The 20,776-nt window shown below is 45.8% G+C and overlaps 1 protein-coding gene across 5 annotated transcripts in view; it reads right to left on the bottom strand.

Annotated features, from left to right (window-relative positions):
* Positions 1–20,776, bottom strand: part of Ldlrad3 (low density lipoprotein receptor class A domain containing 3) — a 241,972-nt gene that overhangs the window by 154,694 nt on the left and 66,502 nt on the right. For 3 of the 5 annotated variants that reach the window (XM_074044577.1, XM_020187044.2, XM_074044588.1), the window contains exon 2: positions 17,075–17,221. The exons of the other annotated variants lie outside the window; for them this stretch is intronic. In XM_074044577.1, coding sequence (XP_073900678.1) covers positions 17,075–17,221 — 147 coding nt within the window. The remainder of the gene's footprint in view (positions 1–17,074; positions 17,222–20,776) is intronic. 5 annotated transcript variants of the gene reach the window in all.

The raw sequence follows: 20,776 nt of genomic DNA, 5'->3' as shown, positions 1-20,776 counted from the left end.
TTACTTAGAAGGAAACGAAGACTCAGAAAAGTAAAATACTAAGCTCTAAGTGCCATACAGGGTCAAGAACAGAAACAGCCTTCTCCCCTCTCCTGCTCAGCTGTAGCATACCCACCTACCCTCGCTTTCCACTCAGAGGCACTGTGTTGTTTTTTTAAATTGTTTGTTTTGCTATGATTTCACTCAAGTCCTCTGCAGTCATACAGAGGGTAAACAGGATGCTTGCTTCTCTGTAATTTTCCTCAAGGCCAGCCATAAACATAAAGCTTCAAGGAGTATTCTTGATTGGCAGGAGAAAAAGTCTGGCAGAATTAACAAATTAAGTGATGACACAAATCTGCCTTTGTACTCCCACTGTCTGAAATGGAAAACAACATATTTTTGAAAAGCAGAAAATGGGGAAAAACCTGGCATAAGACCAGGAACATCAAATAGAGAGACCAGGGAAAGTGTGTTTTGTAGATGTGTTGTTTTCATAATCGGTCACACTTGCCAAAGTTTGGTTTGCTTCAGAGAGTAATCGTACAATCCACCACTTCTGCTTTCCTCTGAAATATGCCCTGCAGGGCAAAGAGTCTGGAACTGGTGGACCCTGCAAGATCCCATCCATCACCTTGTCTGGGTGGAGTTAATGGTTAGCAGTGAGGGGTGGTGCCCTATTAAGAGGTATCCACAATTTCTCTGGGATGCTCAGTTCATGTTTCCACGGAGCACCTCCAGGAAATTTAGAAGGCTTGGGCTCCAAATGGTGTACACCAGGCCCCCAGGCAGGGACAGGGAAAAGAGATCTCGATGGTGTCACCTAGACACTATCTGCAACAAGGACGGGCCTATCCTAGCAACTCTCTTCCAGGGTCCTGGGAAATGGATTCTGAACAGATGTTCACCAGTTCTTCTAATTATGAGAACAGTAGCATTGCAGCTGCTGCAGTCATGGGCAGCAAATGTTGCTATCTGCAGGCACTGGACTGAGCACTGAACACCCTCATGTTCCTCCCTAGTAGACAGAATGACCAGTCACACAGCCAGTTGACACTGGGGCCTGAAATCATCACGAGCCAGAGTGTTTCTAATACCAGCAAACTCCTTAGCACCTACGACTCCCCAGTGCAATAAGAATAAGTTCTTGAGTACTCCCATGTCTGTGTTCCGAGAGTTGGACCTGAATGCTATTCTAGAAAGGGGCCATCGAGGTACTGTCTTCGGAATCCCAAATATCAAGAAGGGATTAAGGAAAGAGAACAAAAGGCTGCTTAGGGAGCAAGTCCAGTGATAATCCATCCTGCATCTGTTTACCACTGACCCCCTCAGTGAAAGTAAAACCGTATTCAAAGCCCAGTGAATGTTTTCTTACTAGACTTGTAGCTACTTTGTTTTCAGCAAGGAAAAGGGTCCAAGCCCAAAGTCCCTGCTGCTCTTGCACTCCCTTCTCCCCACAATAAGCACAGTTTGAAAAACTGAAAAATTCAAGCCCCAAATCCAGGGCTGAATCCTACCAAATCCCTATGATAAATATTCCAGACCATTCACACATTCATGCCTGTGTTCTGGGTAGTCTTTCTCGACACACTTTAACTTTTCTTTATTATCCAAAGACTGCCGATTGTGTGTATTTAAAGACAATGACATTAGTAATCATGGCTAATTCTTCTCAAGAGCTAAGTGAAGATCAGCTCTTGTGCTAAATATTTAACAGGTGTGCGTATTTTATTATTCACCCATTTCTCAGATGAGAAACTTGGGACAAATAGATTAAATGACATGCTCAATATGCAAAGAAACCAGGACAAACCCAGGCCAGCTGACACCAGGCTTGTATGCTCTCATGCACTCCACACACTACCTGCCTGCAAAAATAATAAGAAATTAGAAAAGAACAGCTCCCCACTAGCCCACCTCCCAGGGATGCTCGCTGTTAATGGGGATATAATCTTGTTGGCATTGCTTGTTGGGATTTCCAAAGGCCAGGCACCTCTTGCTGGCTCTGATTAAATCATTTTCTCTCATAGGCATTGCAATAAGAGCACCTGTGATCCATCTAATGTCTTTAGGAGATAATACATATGAAGAACCCTTTCAGGCAAAAACAAAGCACAAAGGTGCATCCAGTCACCATCACAGTGACTTGGCACTCTCCGTTCAGAAGAGTTTGCTTTTGAGGTCAACACCCTCACTGGGATGCCTCTCACCTGCCTGGACCTACGAGAAGGGATGCCCTCCCTGTTGAGCATCCCTTCTACCTGCCTATGGAAAGATGCTGAGGACAACAAGATTTGTCCAAGCAATGTCCTCATTCATCAACCTCATTCGTTGACACTCAGACTCAGGATACAGTAGGCCCCAGGCTCATCTGCTGGTTAAGGTACAGGGTCCCGGGCTCCCTTATTTTGGGGATTCAGTTCCAGCAGGTTTTGAGTCATCTGTCCCGAAGTCTACATTCATTAACACAGGAGTCATGTGACCCAAGCGCCCTTTAAGAAACACTGGCTGGGTGCTGTCCCTAAGAGCCAGAAGTCCCAGGTGGTGTATAACAGATCTTCATTCCGTTGTCATTCAGGGGCAGACTCAGAGAAATTTTCCTTCCTTCCTTCCTTCCTTCCTTCCTTCCTTCCTTCCTTCCTTCCTTCCTTCCTTCCTTCCTTCCTCCCTCCCTCCTTCCCTCTCCCTGCCCTCTCATCCCCTCCCCCCTCTTCCCCTTCCTTCCTTTCTTCCTTCTCCTTCTCTCCCCTCCCTTCCCTTCCTTCCCTTGCTTTCCTTCCTCCCTTCCTCAACATCATGTGAGCAGCTTCATGCTAAGATACACAGATAACCCTACAATAGTCCTCCTTTCTTTTCAGAAAATTTATTAGCCATGGCATTCCACTTGGCTTGGTGACTGTCAGGTGACAGCAAGCAAGCATCTGAGGCTGTTTCTTCGTGATTTTTTTTTTAAGGAGAATTTAAAGCAAGAGGTACTTCCTGGAACTACAGCTACCATGTACTGAATGCTTCCTGTGTGCCCAGCATTTCTCTAAAAAAGAGTGACCTAATAATCTTCATTAACTCATGAAATAGGAATTACTCCAATCCATGTTGCAGATATGGTAACTGAGGTAAAGAGAGGTTAAGTAACTTGCTCAGTGTCACACAGCTAGGAAGTGGATGAACATAATTTTCTACTCATCACACTCTGGAGCCATGCTCTTGACCACCAAGCACACAGCTACTTCTTTCCATTGGCTTACAAGGCCCTGAACAACTGACCTACACCACGCTTCTTTAAGCGCCCCTGATAATCTCCCCCTCCCTCCCCACCAACCCCAGGAATTCCTTGAGACAGGACTAAGCATGCACCACCCTCAGGGCTGTATTAGTTTTCCCATCCCATGAAACCTCTTCTACCCTGCAGTGACCACAGTGTTTCTGCCTTCCCCCAGATTCACATCCACCAAAGTGATGGTTATTAGGTGGCCCTTGGGGAGGTGATGTCACCAGTGTGGAGCCCTCATGATGGGATCAGTGCCTGTATTCCAAGAGGACAAGGAGCTCTGGCCCACTTTTTCTGCCTTGTGAGAATACAACATCAAGTTGTCCATGTACAACAAGGAGAAGGCTCTCCTGCAACCTGGCCACATAGGCAACCTGAACATGGACTTCAGCCTCCCGAACTGTAAGACATGAACTCCTGTTGTTTAAGTCAGTGGGTCTATGGCACATTGTTACAGCAGTCTGAATGGACTAAGACTTACTACTTGCTGAGAGCAGGCATCTTTGCCCTTCTAGTCTCAGGTCAGTCAGTGGCTGTCTCTAGGAACACTCCTGGATATTCTAGGTAAGTTCAGTGTTCCTCTTCCGGGGTTTCACAGCACCCAGCCAAGTCCTCCCCCAGCATGCATCAGCCCCACCAAAACGCCTGCTTGCTGACTCCTCCATCTCCTGACTTAGGTCCCTTGTAAGACAGAATTTCCTCCTTCACCATTTTCCTCTAGTGTCAAGCGCCCTGCTCACCAACTAGGAAGATGCACCACGCAGACCTCCTAGAGCACAGTATTGTCTAACCACGCAGGCTACTGCCACTGTAGACTCACCACCATATTCAGATCAAAGCCCTCTCAGATCATGAGGGCAAAGGCATGGCTTCTCTCCCAACTTCCTCCCCTCTGGGAATCATGAACATCTTGGGCTTTGGTGACAGATCCCAAAAGAACAGAAAATGCAAACAACTCCCATCCCTACCCCACAAGAGACAGTAGGAGCCAAGATGATCTTCAGATACTGCATACTTAAATCCCACAAAGAATCTGGGACACAGACTATCTGCCTCCCCACCCTTATCCTCCCAAAATAAAGGGCATGGGTGACAGAAATGAGCAACTCAAGTACACGCAAATGGCAAATGCCACCTTTCCAAGGGAGTCAGACTGCATCTTAATTTGGAATTAACCTGAAACTGAATACCTGCATGTCGCTTGTTTTAGCCCCTTCCAACCGCCAATTCTAGAAAACACAACTGGCTTTTGTAGCTAAGACCCTCACCCAATATTTTATGGGGCCATGTCAAGAGCCAAAAGTTCCCAAAATGCTTTCTAAAGAGGGGCAAGCAGTCCCCTTTTGACCTCAAGATGCTCTACCAGCATCCCTTCCTATCCTAAACCTTTAGAAAAGTGATCTTCCAGTGTTAGCACAAGAATCTCTCTGGTCCCATGTCTGCATTATAAGAATGCACCACGTTCTCTTTTTTAATTATTATTTTCTCATCTGTCTCTGAATTTTTTTAAAGCCATTAAGCAATTATACACGAACTATGTCACAGCTAAAAGTGCAAGTCTGCATTTAAAAATAAAAATACAGTCTACATGGTCACAGCCTAACTTGGATCAGCAAGATTTGTCTGGATGTGCCAGGAAAAAGAAATTTTTTTGATATTCAGTGATTTTGCAGCCATTTAAATTTTATTAGCAATTACCAAGCCTGTTACCACTGACTACATCTTACAGTTACAGCCAAGTCCTGGCAACAAGAGTATGTGGAATGACAGAGGCCCAAGCGGAGCTGGCCACACTTATTCCAGAAACACAGGAACGAGAACCAACCCCTCCCTAACAAGGGTTTCATTAAGATTCTCCCCTTGCAAGCAGGAAAAAGACAGCACACGACGCTGATAATAATGGAGCTTGCTGGAAGCAGCAAGGGGGCCAGGCAAGAGGGAATGAGGCTGATATTTGTGCAAAGAGTTGATTTAAAAGATGACTTCATGCCACTAGGTTCTTGGGGGGGGTGACAGTACTGGCATTTAAATTGGTAGTTTTATGACAGCAGCAGCAGGCCCCAAGCAGCTGCTGCCATCTAGCAGGGACATAGGAAGCTAGAAGGGCCATAGTGGGATTCTAGCAGATGTCACCCAAGTTCCTCTGTCATTGCCAGAATAGGACCGGGATAGTGGCAGGAAGCTTTAACTGAAGAACAAGACCAAATTCTTCAGGAACTCAGAGACTTAGTGACCTCAGGAATGAAGGAGTTGTTGTTCTCCAGGAAGACTCTAAATCTTAGGTAAGTTCCTTCTGGTTTTCTCTAGGCTCCATAGACTTGACTTAGCTTCTCCCCTCACCCCAGAGTCTGGGGTCTTCTGTCCCAGCTCCAAGGGAGAAGGTATCAGATGCCTGGTAGAGTCTTACTCTTCTTACCTTCTGGGAAGTGGCAGGGTCAATAGGAGCTTGAGAGTACTGCAGTTGGTGTGGGGTGCCCCCACTCAGGACTGACATATATGCACAGGGCATCTCACAGGGCCCTGGGTTCCATCTCCTGAAAATGTCCCAGGGAAGCAAAGAGCTAATTTTGGCCAATGTGCTATGACTCTGAACACCCGCAGTATTTCTGAACTAGAGTGGTCCACCTTCCACAGCTTAGACAACCTGAGGAAAATAGAATCTGTGAACCATCACCTAGTCTATCTGTGCTGAAAAAGCCTGAGGAAGCTTGGATGAAAACTCTGGCCACCCTGGAGACTCCCGCTTACAGGGCAAGAGGCACCCCTTGGGGAGGGAGAAGATGGAAAAGTGTATTTTACCAAGAATCAGTGAGTCAACAGACCCCAGCACTTCATGCCTGCCATCACACTCCCCACCCCAACACCACTACCATTTCATAGATGAAGAAAGCAAGGCTCCAAGAAGGAAAGTGGTGAGCCCATGGCTGATCTAGAATCCACACCAGAAATATGGCTTCACTACCCATAACAGTAGACACAAGTTCACTGAATGCTTACCATGTGCTGAAAGGCTGCTTGAAAGGTTTGCAAGGTTTGGTTCATTTAGTCCTCCCAAAATCCCTTTGGAGGTAATAAGGACACTAAGGCAAAGTACCTTAACAGGTCACACAGCTCCCAGGGGATGGAGCCAGGACCCACCCAGGTGGTATATATCCAAGCCTCCCACCATGCACCCCACCTCCCACCCTGCCAGCCCAGCACCCTGAGGAAAACATACACATATGGCACACCGATCTGCATAGCACCCCTGGCATAGCTATCATATGCCAGCAATCAGAGAAAATTATTGCATTTCATTGAATCCAAGAGGCCAGTGGATGGCAAAGCATGCCATTAATTTGTGTACAACTAAGAACAAAAACTCTGCCAATGAAACCAGGACACCATGTTTTCTTCCCCAAGGAAAAGTATGGGGGAAATATGCATCTTAGAATTAGGGATGTACCACATGCCTTAGCAGGAGCAAGATGGTAAAATGTATGACAAATGCAGAGTGGACACAGTTCTGTGTAACAGCAGAAAGGATTCTATCACCAAATAGAATTTTTGAAGAAAACCCAATAATCTCAATTTTTATGTGCAAGCTTTCAAACATTGATAACTAACTCATGTTTTTAGTATCCTTGTGCAGGCCAAGAACACCCCCCAGTTGGCTCCCTCCCAATTTTCAGGCAGGGCTGAAGACACTGTTTTATCTTTAGCATGGTGCCTACCCACAGCTGGGAAGGGCACAAAACTTTCACAGGCTGCTCTCTTCACTAGCTAGAATTCAGAGCACCTTTCATCATGGAAGGGGGGCCAAGTCGAAGCACCAGGTGATAGAATAAAATAATATAGCCAACTTTAAAAAAATAATTTATTTTCTTATGTAAGTCACTATTCTTAGGGTTTCAAACCGCTTCCATTCTATGGACACACTTGGTCCTGTTCTCTGACCACCATGCTATAAAGAAGGGTAGAACAGACATCAATAAAATACTCCCAAGTGAAACAGCATGGGGCCCACTAAGGAGAAGGCAGGGAGGAGGAAGTAGGGAAAGAGGAAGGAAAGGAGGAGAAGAAGAAAGTCAGACACAGAAGCATAGAGACAGGTACATAGGGAGAACACCATGTGATGACAGAGGCAGAGACTGGAGTGATGTGTCTACAAGCCAGAGAACCCAGCTACCAGGAACCAGGAAGAGGCAAGGAAGGCTCCTCCCTAGAGCCTCAGGAGAGCCAGGTCCCACTGACATTTGAATTGTAACCTTCAAGCTGAAAGAATACATTTCTGTTGCTTTATGCCATTAGTTTGTAGTATTTTATCCCTAAGAAACTGATACAACAAGAGAGTCTGAGAACACTTTGACAATATTACTGGCATTTTTAAAAATCTTAGAAAAGTCCATACAGGCCAGATTCATGTTAAGCCAAGTGTATCCTGACAACCTAGACCTGTCTATGTGTAGGTGCCTGACAGGTGCCTATCTGGGAGTTTATGGTTCTAACACCAGCGCTGAAAGTCTCTCCTTGCCATGGGCCACGAGGCATGTGTACAACAGGGGATCTGGAAGACAGTTACTTCTACAAGTCCCAGGCCTACATCAGAGGCCACAGAGAGTGGTGTTGGTTTCAGGCCAGTGGACGAGGGTAGGGGGTACTGTCACCCACAAAGGCTGAAAGAGACTGTAAGTGACAAAGCAGAATACCACTACCAAATCCACTTAGGTGCTTAATGGTGCGGGGCTCCAGCAGAGCTGAGAACAAGCTGTGGTCACTTTGGCAGTGGGCACCAACTATAGGTACATTAGGACAGAGATTCCCTGGAGGAATTGCCTACAAACCTCCTGGAGCCATCTCAAGGCCCTGGCTCACCACAGACCCTCCAACCTTTGTTTCTTTTTCTTTGGCACCAGCTTGGGCGTTTGGCGGGCTCCCTAGGGTTCTTGGCCACAGAAAGTTTCATGAGAGCCCAGGGCTGCGTGTGCAAGACTCTCTCAAGTGCAAAGATGTGAACTCAGCAAGCAAAGGGGTTTCTGTGGCAGAGGCTCCTACACTGTGGAGAGCAGGAAGGGGGCCGGTATCACGTTAGGCAGGAATGTCATCCACACACTTGGGTTTCAGGAGACAATGCCAGTTAGTATTTACTAAAAGCTTCACTTGTGCCAGATACCCTGCCACAGGCTTCATGCATCGCTCTCTCACTTAGGAGCTCATCTTCATATTTTTTGCCCCAGAAGCAATACCTATGGTGTAAGGTTGGCCCTTTCTAATGAGCTGGATACATCCCGTTCTAAATGTTTCAAAATGCTCCCATTGGGTGCTGTTTTTACAGGTAAGGAAGTAAGTGCAGGGCACAGTACAATAGTGCCGAGGTCCCTGAAGCTCACAAGTCGGGGCTGGGAGAACCCAGCATAGTCTGGCCCCAAAGCCCTGTTCTGAACCACAAGATTTATGATCAAGCAATGGGGATGGAAGAAATTTAGTGAAAGTCAGGAGAGGGGGCTGTGCCTGGAATTTTCTGAGATTCTTATAAATGAATACGCAAATAAACCAAAGGACTCAATTAGAAAAGAACACACAGGGGGATACATACAGCGTGGGTCGTCCTCCCCATGCACAGTGAAAGGGCGTCTTTTCATTCAGAAGTGTTTCATAGACACAGCACTACACCACAGTGGCAGGCTCTGCATTCTGCTAAGGGAGTTTTGTTTTCCTAGGCTCAGCTCCTTCAGAGTGCTTTTGGAACTCAGCACTTCACACTGGGACTATTTTGGAGAGGCCGGGCAGCCCTCTCCAAAAGATGGCAGGTTAGCAAAAGGCGGCCCACGTGCCCTGGGCCCTGGCTGCTCGAGTGAGGCAAATAGCATTAGCATCTCGGTGAAGTTAAATGTATTCCTTTCCTTGGCAGCCATTACAAAGTACCAAAAGCTGAGAGGCTTACGGCAACAGTTGTTCTCTCACAGTCTGGAAGCCAGATGTCTGAAACCAAGTCATCAGCTGGGCCACGCTTCCTATGGGACTCTGGGTGGAATCCTTCCTTGCCTCTTCCCAGCTTCTAGGGGCAGTGCTAACCCCTGCCCTTCCCAGACTGCTAGCCACATTACTCCAACCTCTGTCCCTGCTGCGACTTATTTCTTCACATTACCCTCTCATAAGGTCACCACTGAGATTAGATTAAGAGTTTACCCTACTGCATACGACCTCATCTTAACTAATTACATCTGCAATGACCCCATTTCCAAACAAAGCTGCTGGAAGTTAGGGCTTCAATGTGTTTGGGAGACATAATTCAATCCATTACAGAAAGAATTTTACTTTCAAATTGCTAAAGAAGAAAACACAAGGATGCCTATGAAAATCACCATGTTACATGCACAGCTATAAAACCAGTGTCAGTCGCTATATGAGTTTTAAAATACAGCAGTATCTTAAACAGATGGATCCTAGGCTGTGTTAATTTACCAGGGTAGCTGTAACTAAGTACCACACACTGACTGGCTTCAAAAACAGAAACTTATTCTGTCATCATTCTTAAGAACACAAGTCCCAAATCAAGGTATCCACAGAGTTGTCACCTTCTGAAGGCTATGAGGAGGATGCTGACCTCCATGTTCGGTTCATAAGATGGTCTGTGTCTTCACACTGTCTTCCTTCTGCACATGTCTTTGTCCAAATTTCTTCTTGCTAAAAGGACATCAGTCATTAAGACCCATTCTGTGACCTCATTTAACTGATTACCTCTGTTCAACTCCATCTTCAAATAAGCTCACGTCCTGAGGTTTGCAGGTTAGGACTTATAAACACTGGAATGTGGAAAGAGCCCCAATTCAACCCAAACAATGGTGTTGTGACAGTCCTGTTTTTGACACAGCCAAAGTGGGAAATGTGACCCTCCCTGCAGCTGCATATCATAATTCATAGACAGGCTGCCTTCCCAGGCCACAACACACCAACCGTCACCACCCTGTTCTCCAAAAAGCCAGGACAGCTTAAGAAAGGGAGAGGCATGCTGTAGCCATCCACCGAAGCTTCCTGATTTCCAGGATCACTTCACATCTGGAGGCAAATATTAGGGGCCTTGGTGAAGCAGCTGAATTCCTGTTAAAACCTGGCAAGGACAATTAACTCAGGAGTCCAGTTTTTTCCCTGGCCTTTGCTTTCTCAGTAGCATCAGGTTTAAAAGAAAACGTTACATGTTGCGCCACCTAGAGGCAGAAGATGAACACGCAGACAAAAGGGAAAGGAGTATTCCTTCCCCTTTTACACTTCTTGGTGATCATTATTCCAAAATTGCCCTTGCAATCTTGTCTCGTGGATTTCTGCCATCCCATCTGGCAATGAGAAAGCACATTTAAGCAACAGTTGGGAAAATAAAAGCAAATAAAATTCAAATTCCATTTTTGCACCTACTATTCCATGTCTCTGGAGTTGGAGATTCATTAAAATGTTACAATTTGACAAGATCTTTGAATTTATTCTACCTCTCTTCACCGAACACACACACACACGCACTCATACACACATACACACACGCACACACATACACATACACACACATGCAAACACACATACAGGCGCACACACATACACACATACCAGCACACACTCATGCACACACTGGCGCACACATACACATGCACACACACAAGCACACATACACACACACATACACACGAACAGACACATACACACACGCACAGATGCACACACGCACACAAAAACATACATGCATGCACGCACACAAACGCGCGTGCGTGCACACACACTCATAATCAGTCATGCACACACATACACACAGACACACACGCACACAAATACACACACATAAACACACACGCATACACACACGTGCATGCACACAGAGAGACATGCATGCACACACACATGTGCCCACATACACACACAAACACACACACACGTGCGTGCACACACATACATGCACACATACACACATAGGCACACACCCACCCATGCACACATACACACACGCACACACATACACACATACACAAACGCACCCCCACACGCACACACATGCACACACACACATGCACACACACTCATGTGCACACATGCACACATATGCACCAACACACACATGCACACACGCATGCGCACACGCCCGCAAACACACACATACACATTCACACACACACACGGGCCACACACGCACATACACACATGCACACATACACACACACATACACGTTCACACGCACACGCGCACACACATACACGCACATACGCACACGCACACACAGAGGCATGCATGAAAGCTACAATGGATCTGAGAGTTTGAAAGTCTGTATATGCCTGAGCAAAGTCATCAATTAATACAATTTTCCAAAGAAAAATCTGAACTTCTGAGGATCCCAAACATTCAAGGTCTCTGCCCATTTTGTTAGGAAACAGAGATATGGCAGCTAAAATCCAAAACAAAGCCAGAAGGAGATCAAAAGGCACTCCATTCCAGGTCCCAAGTGGCTTCTAGAAATCTGGATTATCGCTTTATTATAATGAGTGGCAGTAATTAAGGTACACCGTCTTAGAGAAAAACAGAGACTCACAGGACTAAAGGCCATTTGAAAAATCATTAATATAGGAAAACATTATTGCTGTTAAAAGCATGTAACCATTGTTATAGATTGGATTTTTTTTTTTTTTTGCAGTACCAGAGTTTGAATTCAGAGCTTTGCCTTTGTTAGGCAGGCGCTCTCCATTTGAGCCATACCTCCAAGCCCTTTTTACTCTGGTTATTTTGGAGACAGGGTCTTGCTTTCTTGCCTAGGCTGGCTTGGACCAGATCTTCCTATTTCACACTTCTCACCATCACTGGGAAGAAAGGCACGCACACTACACCTAGCTTGTTTCCATTGAGATGGGGTCTCACAAACTATTTTTGTCCAGACTGGGTTGGAATCATGATCCTCCTAATTTCAGTCTTCCAAGTAAGCTCACGTTACAGGCATGAGCCACTGGTGCCCAGCTATACTTTGGACCTTGAATGTCCCTCAAAGGCCACGTGTCAAAGGCTCAGTCCCCATGGTGGCACTATTGGGAGGTGATGGAATCTTTAAGAGGTGGGGTCTAGTGAGAGGTCTTTAGGTCATTGGGGGGTGTGTTCTCAACAAGCTCTCTGTTGCTTCCTGGCCATGAAGAGAGTGGCTGTGCTTCACCACCGCTACCATCATGATGTGCTATCTCATCACAGAACCAAAGCAACAGGGGCGCCACTAAAACCTCCAAAACTGACAGCCAAAAATAAGCCTTTTCTCTTTCCAAGTTGATTATTTCACTATTGCAATGGAAAGGTGACCTAACATAGTCACCAGACAATACAACATAGTATAACACACAATCCACAAGATCCTATTCAGCAGGGTAACAGAAAGCCACAGAGACAGACTAAACCACCCACCCAGGGGGCTCTGGTGGAGGAAGATAATGGGGTCTTATAACCTCTGGGCCAATGGGCAAGCTCTGTCTAATTGCTCTGTGGCTCAGTTTCCTCATCTGAGAATGATAACTGTTCCTTTCCAATAAGGCTTTGATGACCCAATGAGATAATGAAAAGTGAAGTGCCTGGGACACTGCGGCCCAGAAGAGACTGTAGTAAGCATACACCATTGCTGCGCACAAATCAGTGCTCTCACAGAGTGGCCACAGGCTGCTAAAACATATCCCCATTCCCTTTATGACCAAAAGGAAATGAAAAGTGATCTGGATAAAATAATCATTTAAGGTAATCCACTAACAGAGAGCAGAAATACACTCAAAAGTTTTCCAAAACAGAGAGGGAGGGGGGAAAAGGAGAGCAAGGAGAGAGGGAGGGAAGAAGGAAGGGAGAGAGAGAGAGAGATAGAGAGAGAGAATGAGATTTATTCTCCAGGGGCATAAGGCAGAAAACATGAAGTGTTAGCCCAGAGGGAAATTAATTATAGTTCACTAACATATTTCACAAGAAAATATGACTAGTAAATAGATGTATGGGAAAACATTCAAGCTTGTTAATTTAAAAAAATTAAAATACATTCACTGTTTTCAACTACTAAATTAATCAAAGAAATGTTTTTTAAAGATATTATTCAGTGCTGCCAAGACTAAAATAAAGTCCCAGTTTCCACACATGGCCAGCAAGAGCCAACTGGTGCAGACCTTCAGCAAAACAAAAGGGCAGTCTGTCTGCAGAGCCAGAAAAGCTTCGCCCTTCAGCCCAGTCATTTCAGTTCTAAGAACGCAGCCTAAGGAAATTTCTCGAAACAGGGAGCTGGTCATGCCTTCCCTCATGTTCACAACAGTGAACACCGTTTCCAGTTGTGGAAAACTGGAAACAATGCCAGGGCTAGGCATGCCAGTGCTTGCCTAGCATGGACAAGGACCTGGGATTCATCCTTAGCACTGAAAAAAAAGATTAATGTTGAATAGTAAATAATTATAAGTAAACTATGTTATATCAAATACTGAAGTAAAATGGATTGTTATCTAGGAAATAAAAATGATGAAAGAGAGCTAGCAGTATGGCTCAAGTGGTATAGCACCTGCCTAGCAAGTACAAAGCCCTAATTCAAATCCCAGTACTGAGAGAGAAAGAACACACAAAAATAATAAACAGAAATGCAAAAATGAAAACATATTGAAATGCTACATGGAAAAACTCAAAATAAAAAATTGAACACCCATGATGATTACAACCAGGAAAAGGCCTGAATCAAAGTCTCTGAGACGCTGACCACGGATCTATTAGAATATAGACTCCAATACTTTTGCTTTGTGTATCTCCCTCCTTCCCTCAGTTTTCACGATATGTGATTATATGACCTTTATGATAAAATTTCTTCCTGTCTGTGGAAGTCTTCCCTCTGTTGCAGATTTAAAAAAACAAACTGCTCACTGGCCTGTTTCCCACAAGACACTTCTCCAGGCTCTTCCTTGCCCTTTAGAAAGGGCAAGCACTCTCTCTTTGCTAAGCATACTATCTTTTCAATGTCACAACTTCCTAGGGCAAACAAGGCCATGACGTCTAGCAGGGGTCATCTTACTCTCTTCCCCTGAAGCACCCACTATTCCAAAGAACAAGACACAGGACTGTGTGACTGAGTGACACAGGGAGCCAGGTGCCCTCCCTAGATGAACGTGGCACAGATTATACATCAGCTGCCCCCTGAGAGCCCTTGGTCACCTTGCAGACCTCAGCCCTGACACCCTGGCTTGTGTTATTTCTGTCATCTAGGCATAGATAAGTTCCTTAAGTGATCCTAACTGTTTTGTTCAGCAAAAGCAAAAAAACAAAAACCAAAGGAGATTTAAATAATAAGAGAATGGTTAGATTGCAGCGCACTTACTTGAGGGAACATCAGCTAACCTCACAAGATGACGATGGCTACTACAGAACATAGTAATGTGACCAAGGACCCCTAATGTTAAATAGAAAAAGGACATGACTCAATCATACAGCCCCATATCAACCACATAACAGCTGTGCAGATCAATTACAGCGTTTCAACCCAGTGACAGCTCCAGGCTGCACACGTCACACACACAAACATTAAAACTTCACCCCAATATTATTAGAAGCCTTACCGCCCCACTTTGGAGAGGAGGAAGCTGAGGTACTAGAAGGTCAAAGAATTCCCTTTAATCCTCCCAATGTCTAAGGTGTAGAACATTCTAGAAACCTTCCCAAGCTCACATAATTCCCTGAGGGAGAAGGGACTCAGATTTCTGTATCAACAGTCTTTCTCCAAAACTCATACTCTCACCTCCCAGACTAAAAGAGAATAGGTAAGAAATCCTAAACAAAAGTAGAATTTCTCTTGGAAAAGGGATTTTCTTCCCTTTATATTGTCTAAACTGTTGTGTTTTTGCAATTTAAAGAAAAAAGAGAAGAAGAAAGGCAACAGAGGAGAGGTTAATGCGTGTGTTTCTGTGTATAGTAAAATTTTTAATTATGTTTTGATCAAAAGACTAACTGAATGCCAGTCAGGTTTCCACCACACTTTAGGGGCAAAGGGTAGAATGGAGAATTGCCAAGAATGAGTCTTTTCCAAACCAAACTGCATAGCTCCAAGCAGCTGCTGGCACATCCTTTAAAAAAAAAAAAAGAAAGAAAGAAAAGAAAAATACATTCTCTCCCTACCACCTCTTCAGCTGGAGCATGAATTCTAAAATCATGGGACTATATGACAGAGGACACAGAATGTCATAGAAGTCACTAATAGCTGCTACAAACAGGCTGGGAATGAAACTTAGGTCTTACTCCTAACCCTGCATTCCTTCACAAACTTCTCAAGGGCCCAATGTTCCCAGTTAACTTATTCCTGGAGTTCAAAAATATACCACAGAAATATGGGACAGCAATTCATATATTTATATGGTGTTTAATAATCCCTAAAATAAAATAATCCTCAAAACTAGACAGATGGCAGAGCTCACACAAACTATCTCACTTGAAATTCAAAGTACAAATACCACATTTCTAGCAGCTTTGAAGTCAGACTAGAAACTGGGAAAGTTGAAACAGACATAATACCTTTCAAAGCAATTCTGCAAAAACAGAAAGAAAGAAAAGAATCAAAAAAGCATTAAGTCTAGCATTCTACCTAGAAAAATCACATACAATAAACAAAATAAAATATTCTCCCCCAAAAAACTTTCCAATTTTCCCTCCCCCAAACGTCTCTGAAGAGCAGGAGCAGGCATAGGGGCGAGAGCAAGTCTCAGAGTGGGCACCCTACCCTCGGAGCACACGGAAAGGGAGGAGGAGGGAACAGCTGGCTGTGTGGTGGGCTCCAAATCCAGTGCTCCTTCTCGTGCGTCAAGAGACTGGGCCTTAAATCCCAGCAATGGCTATGCCAAAAGTTCAACTTATTATCCTCTCCTCAGGCATTTCCTCAGCTGGCTTCCAGGGAGACTGCAGGTTCAGAGCCAGAACAAAGAGTCCTCCTGACAGAGAGGCCACATGGCCTGGTTCCCAAACCCATGAAAGAGCCAAGATGTGTGGTCCCAAGGCAATCACCCATCAGACAAGCCTGTGCCCACCCTCCTGGTGCTTCCCACCTGCTGGGGTGCCAGGAGGATGGTCCATGGCCAAGTTTACTCTTCAGAGGCAAACTATGGAGCAGGGAGCATAATCACTGGATACCTTGAGCCCCTCCACTATGTCCTAGGTGCTTCGCTTTTTGAAGTCGATCCCTGACCCAGATTCACGCATGCTTCAGGGACACAAGATGGAAAGGAGGTTGAATACAGGGAGGACCGCCAAGATTACCAGAGCCTGGTGGTACCCATGTGAAGGGCATGCTCCACTGAAGGCCCAGCCACATCTACCATTAGAGAAAGGGGAGAGGAAGCAAATGACCATTGGGTCAGTACCGTCTCCATGCTGGGTACTTGACATGATGCTATTCCTCACTGAATCATCAAGGAAACTCCAACGTGTGTTCAAGATGGTCACTAGCATGGGCCTTGGGATCAGGCAGCCCTGGGTTCAATGTCAGATCTGCTCCTTGCTGGTGGAGAGACGCCGCAGCTACATAACTCCAGGGATTCTCAGATGGCTTGAAGTGAAAGTGCAGGCAGCACCCCAGGGAGGGGAGCCAAGAGCCTTACGGGAGGGAGGCTCCTTGGCTCACCCGAGCTATGTCTCCGCCATCATCAAAACCTGTATTTCTGCACAGACTATGCTGCCTAGACAGACAGACAGGACAGGACTGCTGGCCAGAGGCCCAGCCCCACCAGCTGGCAGCAAACATTGTGCAAGGTCAAAGTCAGATCAGGGCTTCCTCCCCTGGCCCTGGGGTTTTGTCCTCACCCACTCCCACCCCCAGCCACAGGGTGGTCACTCACGGCACTCCTTCTCGTCACTCTTGTCAAAGCAGTCAGGCAGCCCGTCGCACTGCCACGCACCCGGGATGCAACGCCCATTGCTACACATGAAGTTGCCTGGAATGTTGCACTCATTGGTGACATTGTTCCCAGGGAGCAGCTGGCTCTCTGTCGGAAAGAGGGGACAGGGGGGTCAGAAGGCACAGGAACAGCAGCCAAGACTGAGCCCCCACCAGCTGGAAAGGCACAGGTGAGATCTCCCTGTCTTTGCCCCTCTGGACCTCAGTTTCCTCCTCTGTGAAATGGACCAAAGAACTGCCCCACTTCCCTGCTAAAGATCCTGAGAGGGCTAAACTTGAGAAATATAGGGGAAGGGCTCAGGTGCCTGGCACAAACTAGGTGCCCACTGACGACTCTTCTCTTTATCAAAAAGATTGGTTGTAAAACCCAAATGTTCTTGGCTAAGCTAGCAGCAACAGCTAAAATTTAAAGTTATAGACAGGAGTGTGCATGGGGCTCCAAATACCCCCAATAGCAGGAACTGCAGGATCCTTCCAGGCCTCAGACTTGCAGCCCCTACAATCACAGAGTCCTTGGATTTGAGCCAAATTGGCAGGAATACCCAGAGATCATTTCATTCTAGGAAATAGGATGCCCAGATCCACAAACCGACCTGCCTGAAGTACGGGTAGGAAAGGCCAAGATGAAACTTGAACTCAGGCCTTCCAACCCCCAGGAGGCTACCCAGGCTGCTATACTGCCTGCCAAGAATTACTGGAGGTTTAGAACCAAGCCCAAGTTCAAGTTCAACTCCATTGAACAATCATAAAGTGCGATGGTATCCACCCAAAACCACCTTTAGGCAGGAAAGCAAACCGAGAAGGCCAGAATGATGGCAGGTGGGACAGAGTTCAAAATTCATCCACCATGACCATGGGGCAGGCTTTCCAGGGAGCCAGGATCTGATTGGTGTGAACAGTCTGAGCCTGTGTGATCAATGGCTCCATGACAAGGAGCCATGTGGAAGCAAATTACTCTTGGCGAGCCAGGTGCCAGCGGCTCATGCCTGTAATTCTAGTTCCTCAGGAGGAAGAGATCAGGAGGATTGAGGCTCAAGGCCAGCGAGACCCTCTCTCAAAAATGCCCAACACAAAATAGGGCTGGCAGAGTGGCTCAAGTGGTAGAGCAACTGCCTAGCAATCATGAGGCCCTGAGTTCAAGTCCCAGTACCACCAAAATAATAATAATCTTGGCAAAAAAGGAGACCAGTCCCTCAGCAAATAACAGCTCCAGGGCTCCCTCCTGAGACATTCAATAAGCATTTATTGGGCACTTATACACATACTTAGGATTTACTTCCACTGTTGCATTAAGAACATGGACTTGTAGGTTTGCCTGGGCTAACAGGAGAGACGAGCCTGTGATCCTCTTTTATAAGCTTTGCCAAAAAGAAGCATCTCTAGGTCTTAGGGAGCTCTTGCTCCCTCAGCACATTCTCTCTCATGCCACTACAATATAGATATGCTATTCTTTTCCCCTGGAATGTCCCTTCACCTGCTAGGTCTCCTAGCAAATGCCTCCATACCCTTCAGCAAGCAACTTCTCTGTTGCTTCCCTCTGAAGTGGTCCCTGGCTTCCCCAAGAACACAGAAGTACTTACTCTGTTGTCTGGGGTGATGCTAAAAATATTTCATAAGTGGAACAAGCAGACAGAAGCAACTGAAATGGACTCAGCCATGGGCGAGCAGCACATCAGCCCTGGTGCCATAGATAGTCCCTTGTAGACCATCTGTCACACAGTATTGAATTAGTAATGTGCACTCATGTCTCCCTTCTGAAATGAGCTTTCATAGCTTATTGGAGACTTCCAGAAGAGAAGCTATGGCAAAGGTCTCCACTCTGCCCAAACACCCACATCAGTTGCCTACAAATCTCCTTGTCCCTTTCTTGGTCCATCACCACTGAAGATGGCCAATCACCTAGTCTCACTGCCACATGCACAAATGCAGTCCAAGCAACCACCATCTCCTCAGGGATCACTGCCTGCCACAACCTCCCAGCTTGGCCTTCCTGCCTCTCATCTTGTACCTGTCCAATCCATAATTCCTTCTGTGGCCAGAAGGATCTTTCTAAACAGAAAACAAATCATGACATTTCCTTACCTTAAAAAAAAAAAAATTAAATGTCTCCCCCGTATTCTTTAGTCAAAATTCAAGGGAATCATGGAAGATTCCAGAAAAGAGAGGACATTTCCTGAGAAGGTTGTGAGATACACAGAGATTTAAGAAAAAAAAAAAATAGTAAGGTTCTATCAGGTCCAGAAAACAGTGCCAGCAAAGACACAGTGCAGGAAGGCACAGCCCAGGGCAAGGAAGTGTCTCGAATGAAAAACATACAGTTCTGATTGTTAGGAATGGCAAATATTGTGGTACATTTCTCCTTTTCTACCACCCAACCAGACATCACTAATCAATTACGGCACTCTTTTACCACCCAATCAGACATCACTAGTCAATCACCACACTCTCTTACCACCCAACCAGATAGCAATAGTCAATCATGGTACCCTGCTCCACCAAGCCCAGACTCAACATCATACTCCAGAAAGTCACCATTAACTCCAAGAAAAACATGAAATAAATGCGCTTACTATCTCTAGGTGAGGGATCAGGATGCCATGGGGGTGTGATGGGGAAGAACCCAGAAGGGCAACCAGGTGACTGGATCCCAGCCAGATACCAAATGCTCGATTCAGAAAACCCACACACTCCAGCTGTTTCATAACAACTGCTGCAGGCATCACCAGCAAGCAGGGAACTCTTCAGGGCTGTGGAATGCAGAACTGTTGCTCTGTTTTGCTTGGAAATCACTTGCACTTGCTTTTGTAGAGCAAACTCCTCAAAGGCAACCCCTCAACCCCTGGAAAAGCCACTACAACTGTGAAATCTTGTTCTGATAAACAGATTTCCGGAACCAGAAAATTGGCCAGATTAGATTCCAAAGTGCTTGCTCTGAGAGTCAATAAGGCTGGCGGCACACAGACTTGACGAATGAATGGGTGGAGGCAGAGATTAAATACCATGTCCACTATACACAGGTGGTCCTGCCAGCCCTAGCGTTTCTAGGCCTAATGAATGATAACAGAGAGGAACATTCTCTGTGCAATCCTTTACACATGCAGGGGGCACACAGCGACATCATCAAACTTAAAAACACAGGGAGAAATCAAGGTAAAAAGAAGTTACATCCTGTTCATTCTGTCTTCAAAACCATCCTCAAACCCATCCAATCTGCCTCATTTAACTGGCACCACCCAACCCAATCTGCCATTATCACTTGTCCCTTTTTCAGCCAGACAAGAAGCAATTTTTCCCCTAGGGAACATATGTCAGCACCTGAAGATATTTTGGGTTGTCGTGACTAGGGCGAGAGTTCTATAGATATTGAGCACGTAAAGGCCAGGAATGTTGCTTTGCATCCTGCAGGGTACAGGAAGCTCCCCTCTACCTGCCCCCCAAAAAAGAACCATCGAACCAGAAACATCACTAGTGCCAGGGTAGAGAAACCCATTTAAACCAACCTGCTGTCAACCTCTCACTCCTTCCAGTTCCTTCTCTTCACACAGAGTGAGGTATTTAAATGCAGCTGAAGGTTTCTCTATACCCTCAGGACAAATCTAAAACTCTGGCAAAGGTTTTCAAAGCCCAGCATGACCTGCTGCTG

Source organism: Castor canadensis, chromosome 1 (genome assembly GCF_047511655.1).
Source record: "Castor canadensis chromosome 1, mCasCan1.hap1v2, whole genome shotgun sequence".
NCBI classification, from domain to species: Eukaryota; Metazoa; Chordata; class Mammalia; order Rodentia; family Castoridae; genus Castor; species Castor canadensis.
This window is presented reverse-complemented; position numbering and strand designations above follow the sequence as displayed.